This window comes from Leptonychotes weddellii, chromosome 14 (assembly GCF_054177405.1).
Source record: "Leptonychotes weddellii isolate Sample4059 chromosome 14, ASM5417740v2, whole genome shotgun sequence".
Lineage (NCBI taxonomy): Eukaryota > Metazoa > Chordata > Mammalia > Carnivora > Phocidae > Leptonychotes > Leptonychotes weddellii.
In genome coordinates this window covers 51049315-51057630 of record NC_138382.1, presented here as the reverse complement: position 1 = coordinate 51057630, position 8316 = coordinate 51049315, and the positions used below count along the sequence as shown (strand labels likewise).

General features: G+C 47.4%; 1 protein-coding gene across 1 annotated transcript in view; it reads right to left on the bottom strand.

The window, feature by feature from the left end:
- NANS (N-acetylneuraminate synthase) overlaps nt 1-5538 on the bottom strand; it is a 17651-nt gene extending 12113 nt beyond the window's left edge. Inside the window, exons 1-2 of the mRNA XM_006742917.2 lie at nt 5335-5538; nt 1446-1661 (exon numbers count right to left, since the gene is read on the bottom strand). Coding sequence (XP_006742980.1) covers nt 1446-1661; nt 5335-5466 — 348 coding nt within the window. The 5' untranslated portion in view covers nt 5467-5538. The remainder of the gene's footprint in view (nt 1-1445; nt 1662-5334) is intronic.
- Between the last annotated feature and the right edge of the window lie 2778 nt (nt 5539-8316).

Here is an 8316-nt window from a genome sequence, read left to right as displayed (position 1 = left end):
GGCTCCCTGCTCCGCGGGAAGCCTGCTTCTCCCTCTCCCACTCCCCCTGCTTGTGTCCCCTCTCTCGCTGTGTCTCTCTCTGTCAAATAAATAAATAAAAAATCTTTAAAAAAAAAAAAAAGATAAGGGGCACCTGGGCGGCTCAGTTGGTTAAGCGACTGCCTTTGGCTAGGGTCATGATTCTGGAGTCCCAGGATCGAGTCCTGCATCGGGGTCCCTGCTCAACAGGGAGTCTGCTTCTCCCTCTGACCCTCCCCCCTCTCATGCTCTCTCTCTCATTCTCTCTCTCACAAATAAATAAAATCTTAAAAAAAAAAAGTCTTTAAAAAAAGATAATAGGGGCGCCTGGGTGGCTCAGTCATTAAGCATCTGCCTTCGGCTCAGGTCATGATCCCAGGGTCCTGGGATCGAGCCCCGCATCGGGCTCCCTGCTCGGTGGGAAGCCTGCTTCTCCCTCTCCCACTCCCCCTGCTTGTGTTCCCTCTCTCGCTGTGTCTCTCTCTATCAAATAAATAAAATCTTTAAAAATAAATAAAAAATAAAAAAATAAAAAAAGATAATAATAAAAGTTTAAAAAAGAAAGGAACTAAAGTTGTGGGGACTCATATGTCAATTATATCTCAGTAAAGGTGGGGAAAAAAACCCAGATGTGGGTAAAAGCTTACGGCATAATGTTAAATGGGAAAAGCATGCACAAAACTAAATATTCACAAATGTAGCAACCAGGCAATAAAACATGCACATAAAAGACTTCAGGAGGAAATCTATAAAAAGAACCACCATATAGGGATTATGGGTTAGTTTTTCCTGTTTCTAAACTTTCGATGATATTTATTATTTTTACAATTGTAATTTTTACATTTGAAAAAGAGTACATGAAGGAATCTCAAAGAGGCAGGTCACAGAGCAGGACTGGACCCTTCCAGGACGTTAGCATGACATTCTGTGAGCCGCTCAGGATGACTACCAACGCCCCCCACCCAAATCCACCAAGGCCACTCAGCAAGAGGTGGATCCCTATTAGAAGGGAGGTTTCCTGATCCCTAGTCCAGGCCACTTTCCGCTGGGAGAAAACTGGTCCGATAGGGGTCTCCCACAAGCTTGAGGGACTCGGGGATGTCAGTGTGGCTGCCCCATACTCCCAAAGACAGCTTGTCTGGAAACTTCTGGTACTCCTCTCACAAAATCTCACTGGGCCTCTGCTCCTCCTGGCCTTCTATTTAGTTGGGCATTGATCCAGTTAATGTGATTGGGAACTCTAGCTCTAGAAAGCACAATAAAAGTCTCAGGTAAGCAATGGCTGGAGCTGACTCTAGGCCAAATGCCACCGGGCCACCTGCTGTCCCCTAGCCTTTAAAATGAAACCAATAGCATCTACCACATTGTGTTGTAGGAATGGAGTGAGATGGTGCATTTAAAGCAGAGCAGCTCCCATGAGGACTCACCTCATCCATGCCGGAGGCCGTGAAGAAGATGCCAACCTCCTGGGCGTAGCTCTGCAGCTCCCTGTACTGGGCATGGCTGAACTCCAGGTGGCGCTTGTGCTCCCCGTACGTCTTCCCCCAGGAATGCTTAGACGTATAGGGCCTCTCCAAGGCTTTCCGATTAAACTTGTACTCCAGCTCACTCTTCTGGAACTTGGCACAATCAGCCCCACATTCCTGCAACACACAACAGGGCTCCTTTCACTGACCTGTCGGGGATTCTCAGAGAAAAGGGAAATGCTGGGACAACTGCTCTGACATCAGTATCTTTAAAAATAAGGCTGACTGACAGAGGCAAAGAGGAAAAGGAGAAGCAAGAAAGTCTCAAAGGAAGAGAAGGCTGGAGATGGGGCTTCCCCCTCTTTTTCCCCCTTAAAATGCAAAAAGAAAAAAAAAATGGCCCTTTTTTTCACTTTGTTTTATATTAAAAATAATTAAACATCTAAAGATTTTAAGTTGGGTAACTCAGCAGAGGATAACAAAATGAGCACTGGTCCAGAATTGAGGGGAAATCAGGATCTGACTCTCACTCCTGGATAAGTCACTCCAGCTCTCAGATTCAGCATCTCCATCTCCATCAACAGCTGCTCTGGGCTCGCTCCAGGACCTGTACCTGTTCTGAGGAGCCCCTCGTGGGGCAGGAAACAGACAACTCTGCTTTAGCTCTTCTGTACTTGTGCTTTTCAGTATGGCATCTCGTTTGAACAAGAGGTTCTGGGGCAAAAAGTACACAAACAAGACTCAGAAAGGCCCAGGCCTTACTGAACAGAAGCTATAACATAAAAGCTGGACTGTCCAGCTATAAGAGCTATAATACGATTGCCACTCAGCCCCCAATCTCTCAAAATTGCTTTTACTATTATTTTTTTTTAGATTTTATTTATTTGTTTGACAGAGAGACAGCGAGAGAGAGAACACAAGCAGGGGGAGTGGGAGAGGGAGAAGCAGGCTTCCCGAGGAGCAGGGAGCCCGATGCGGGGCTCGATCCCAGGACCCTGGGATCATGACCTGAGCCGAAGGCAGACGATTAACGCCTGAGCCACCCAGGCACCCCTCAAAATTGCTTTTAAAAACTACTCAATAGAAAGATGGAGGAAAACCCTCTAAAGTCTCCGGCTCGCTGACATTTCTGTAGACAGTTATTCGTGCTGCTAAAAACCTCACTTCCAGAAATATCTGTGCTAACGGTACTGCTCCTACTCCCGGAAAGACCACAAGATGGCACGGTCAGGAAAGTTTAAAGAACATGAGAAGTGGGGGCACCTGGGTGGCTCAGTCGTTAAGCATCTGTCTTCAGCTCAGGTCATGATCTCAGGGTCCTGGGATGGAGCCCCGCACCGGGCTCCCTGCTCAGCGGGAAGCCTGCTTCTCCCTCTCCCACTCCCCCTGCTTGTGTTCCCTCTCTCGCTGTGTGTCTCTCTCTGTCAAATAAATAAATAAAATCTCTAAAAAACAAAACAAGAACATGAGAACGGAAAGTGACCTTGGGCAACAGCGTTCTCATTGTCTAGAGGAAGATCCCCAGGCCCAGAGTAACCTGAGCACCGTTGCACAGTGAGTCCCGGGCAGAGCTGGACAGATCGCTTTGCTAAGGCTGCCGAGCACCTGTCTCCTGGCCCATGACTGCCACCCGGATGCCGCCTACAGCCAGGCCTCCGGCAAACCAAGGGAGAGGCCTTCACAGGGCACTGCTTCCTGCTCCCTTTGCTTCTCAGCTCTAGCTCAAGGAGTGAAAGAGCCCGTCTGTTCTGGGCAAACCTTTCATTTACAGGAAGAAGATAAAGGTGAAGTAGCAGAAACTACTAAAGACAAGAGGTCAGGTTCTTCCTCTTCTTTCCTCAAACTGAGTGATTTCTGTTTAATTCTATGGTGAACTCCAGGGTCAGAAAACACAATCACTGTCCCCGTTTTACTACAATGCTGATGGTTTCTTTGTTCAAGTTTTTTTTATTCTCTCCTGGCAAAAACAAAAAACAAACAAACAAAAAAAAAACAAGCAGCAAAACTCCAAGATGGGCAAAGGTATGATGCTCCCTTTGCTTCAAAATTTGGAAGTTAAAAGTATATTCAATTAATAAATCTCTAATTGTAATACATTTATAGTTGATATATATTATATAATTATATTTTGCAAGAAAATAAAAATAATTGAATTCAAGTTTTAATATTGCAAATAGATTCATTTCATTGTACGAGCTACTCTGAGTAACTAAACATGGCAATGTGACTTTATCTGGCAACAAAGACTAAAAAAAATCCTAAAATACAAGGATTTCACAAGATTCCACTGCTTTAAGTTTAAAAACAAACACACACACATTATAAAATAAGTGAAACTGAAGCCTGAAGAGGAAAAGTCACCTGCCCAAGATTATTCAGCTAGTAAGTGGTATCTTCACACCAGGACAGTGTCTTTCCACTGCACCACAGGCTCAACCTCTTCATTCTCCTCCCCTCGCCCCAGAACCAACTTCTAAAATTAAGAAAGAAAGAAAAAAAAAAAAAAACTTTGTTTCTCTGGCTTCAGTATCTGTGGGTATTTTTACAACCTCAGCATTCAGAGGTCGCACCTCCACAAACAGGTTGTTCCCTACTTAAGAGCAGGAATTTCCCCCCTAGAAAACAATGTTACACGCAAAGGCTAGCACTCCCTGGTTAGGAGCAAAGCTCTGAAATCCAGTATTTACTGTGTGCCCTTCGGCAAGTCACTTCTCTGAGCCTTTAAAATGAAGCAAATAGCATCTACCACACTGTGTTGTAGGAATGAAGTGAGATGGTGCACTTAAAGCATTTAGTACAACTGTCACTCTTTAGCAGTATTTTTTATGATCCAGTAGGCTTCCATAAAAGCAGAGTTAGTCCTGAAAGAAGAGAAAGGTAAATACCTAATCACAATCGATGACATTAGGTGAACAGCTTTCAATGGAGGGAAGGGGGAAAAAAAAAGATGGAGTGAGCTAGAAGAGAGCAAGAAACTTGGACAGTGACAATGCAATTCGATGGGAGCAGTGATAGGGGCCCAGCCTTGTGGGGAAGGATTGGAAAAAGCATCCAAGCAGACCTGTACATGAATACAGGTTTGAAGAGAAATAAAGTTTGCCAAGAGGGAGCACTGAATAGTCATAAACCTCCTATAGCTAATAGCTAACATTTATTGAGTCCTCTCCAAGTACTGTGCTAAGAGATTTACATAAGTCATCCCATTTGGTCCAACTCTGAGATAAGTACTATCATCAACCCGATTTTCAAATGATGAAACTAAGGCTCAGAGAGGTTGAGTAACCAGGCCAGGTTCACACAGCTTGCTAAGTGGTGGCGTCTGAATTTGAACCCAGAGCCCTGGCATTTTAACCGTTTCATTTTCCAAACACAATGAATGGCAAGTGAGAGACCACAGCAACTTCCAGGAACTTCAGAACTTGCTGGACGTAATTCAATGTCGCTGAAAGATGTCAGAAGTGAAACATGATAGGCAGGAAGGAACCAGGTCATTAAGGTCCTGAAGGTCACGTTAAAGGGTTTCGACTCTACCCTTGGACAGAGGGGAACCACTGAAGATGTGAGGCGGTACGACGTGGTCAAACCTGTGTTTTAGGAAGATCATTCTGCCACCAGAAGGGGGCAAAGTTCGGGTTAGGCGGCACCTGCAGTAACGCAGACAAGTGAGGAAGGTGGGGAGGGATGAGGAGGAGTCCCAAGACTTAGAAATGGTACAGGCGAGCTGGACGCCAGGCCGCACGCGGGCTACCGAGGCAGAGGAAGGTGGTCCCGGCTCCCCGCCGCAGGCTCTCCCGCGGCCCCGCCCCCCGGCCCCGGCCGGCCTCCTGTTCCTCCCGGGCTCTGCCCTCACCTTGGCCGTGCGGATCATGCGCTTGGCCACTTCTAGGTCGCCCTGGTGGTTCTGGCCGATCTCGGCAATGATGAAGCACGGGTGCTGCCCGCCCACCCAGCGCCCGGGACACAGCTCCAGCTCCAGCGGCATCGCGGCGGCTCGCGTCCCGGCGCCCCACCGCCTGCCTCGAGCCCGGTCCGCAGCCCAGTAGGGACTACACGCCGCGCTGGCCACGTCAGCTCCGCCGCGTTAGCCGGCGGCCGCGCAGCCAATCCGCGGACCCCAACTCGCTCCCGCCAGCCAATCGAGGCAGGGGGCGGGGCCTCCCGCAAGGCGGGCGGTGCGGCGGGACGAGGAAATCTAGCTTGGTTCGCTTCAGCTGAGCTCGTTTCCTGGCCGGGTAGGCGAGCCACTGATGGTCGCGGCCTTCCTGCTTCCCCCGTGAGCCTACATTCTCCTAAGGGGAGTGGGAGGGGGAAGACGGCTGCCTTGGGCGTGGGGAGAGCGCGCCCTACGGTGTAATGGAAAAAATGGATTATGGAGTTGGAATTACAGAGCTGGTTTGCGCACAGGTCCTCCCACTAACTGGTTCTTGATCATGAATACGTTAGTCTTCCTGAACGTTATTTTCCTTTTCCCCGAAATGGGAAATTATATAGGTTCGTGAGATGATGTATAGAAAACACTGATCACGGTACTTAGCCTGTAGTAAGGTTTCAATAAGTGGTCTCCAATCTTGTTACATGAGAGACAACGTGTTCAAAAAGTTCCACTGACTTACCCAAAGCCATCCAGAAAGCCAGAGCAGAGCTGGGACCAGTACCCTGGTCTGCCTCCCAGTCTAGGGCTGTTGCAGTACGCTGTTAGGTTGCAAAGTTCAGAAATAAGAGGCAGTAAAGAAAAGAAAAAACACTGATTTCCAACTTGACTTACCAGAACTGATGAGCAAAGTAATAACAGTAAGAGAAAGGCAGGGAGGAGGCACCTCTGGGCGGAAGGTGAGAAGAGTAGGGTTTGGACACGTTGGTATAAATATGTAGGTGAAACTGCCCACCAGGTAGGAGAAAAGGCGGGTCTGAGGCTCAGTCGAGGTCTGGGCCAGAGAGACACCTGAGCCATTCTGAGTGAGGACAAGACCAGGGATAGTTAGATCGCTGTAGGAGAGAGTGTGCAGTGGGACGAACAGCGTGGAGGAATGACCTTGGGCAGCTGCCACGGCAGAAATAGAGAAAAGAGACTAGAAGCAGGTGACAGAACCAGGGTGGTCTTGAGGTGGGGAGACCCACAAGGTCAAAGGCCCAGAGCAGTCCAGGAGAATAAGAAAGAAGAGACCAGCGGACTTGGGGATCAGGGAGCCGCTGGAGAGAGCAGATTTGTTGGCCAAAGGAGGTGAGGAAACAGAAGGGACAAAAATAGACCTTTTCTGGGGAACATTTGGTTGTTAAAAGCAGATGGAAAATGGATCCTGGGCTAGATGGGGTCCCAGAGTTGAGGGGTTCTGGAGAAGGGCACCTTTGGAGGCCAGGAGGAAGCAACTAAAGGAAAGAAGGGGATTGTAGCAGGGTTCACTTATGTGTTATATGTGGGCGTGCTAGACTGGATGGCACCTGCGTTCTGTCAAGTTTAACTGGCACTGGACATCTGAGGCTGAGCAAAAGATCCTGCCTGAGTCCAGAGAAAATTAAACCCAGCACTAAAGTAGCTCAGTGCTACTTGTGCTAAAGAAAACCATTATGGTTTTGAAAAATTTGTGAATAAGTGAAAGCTAAGTTTAAAAGGAAAAAAGGAGAAATCACATTTAAAAATACAACCAGGGGCACCTGGGTGGTTCAGTCGGTTAAGCATCTGACTCTTGATTTCGGCTCAAGTCGTGATCTCAGGGTTGTGAGATTGAGCCCCGTCGGGCTTGGTGCCCAGTGTGGAGTCTACTTGAGATTCTCCCTCTCCCTTGCCCAGCCCCCACCAGCTTGCGCTCACGCTCTCTCTCTCTCTCTCTCTAAATTAAATAAATAAAACCTTATAAATAAATAAATAAAAATACAACCATCCCACAAAAGCAAGTTAGGCTGATGGTATTTATGATTAAATAAAAGCTTTCAGTAAATTAAAGTAGTGCTGTATCTTACTATAGAAAGGAGGAAAAGACGCAATTTTCATTTCATGCTCATTCTTTTTTTAAAAGCCAGTTTCCAGTGCTTTCTGTTGCTTTTTCTGCTTGGATAATGAAGCCATGCTCAATATGTAGAAATGCATGAGAGTAGGTGGGAAGGTCTTAAAAACGAATTAAAACCAACAAGGGATTTTTTTTTTTTTCTGGTATTGGCAGGAGAGGGTAAGGAAGAACTTAGTTTTAGAGAAACTAAGGTAACTCAGAGTGCTGGGTCATGGGGATCAAGGTAGAGAGAGGATGGAGACCCAGTTCCCGGACCTGAAACCCTTGGGTCTGAGGCCCCTGTGGTCAGCCCTACTATACTAATCCCTTCCTTAAGTTGGTTCCTATAAAGCTTCCTATGACCTGGCACTCCTACCTAATCTTTTGCCATTCTGTGCTCTAGCTTTACTGAACTATTTTGAGTTGCCCTGAAGGATCATGGTCTTTCACCTCCAGGCCTTGGCATAAGCTTTGTCTGAGTCCGTAGGCTTCCCACTTCTCCACCTCCACCATACTGAACCATGTCTGACCACCTTCTAGTCCATTAGTATAGAAGTCACTTCCTCTCAGAACCTTCTCTGATCTCCCCAACAATCTTCTCTGGGCTCCCATAAGACTCGTATTTGCCCACTTATTACCTTTTATGGTAACTGCCCCTTGTCTTGTCTGTCTTCCCTCTAGGCTGTGAACTTCTCTGGGTCAGGAACCACCTGGATCACCTACTCAGCACTAAACCCAGGGCAAAGCTTTAGGGATACCATGGTGAGCAAGACAGACCATACCTCTGCCCTTAAGTTGCTTAGATCCTTGTAAGTGTCCCGCACGGCCAGGAGCTCCTTGAGAGCAGA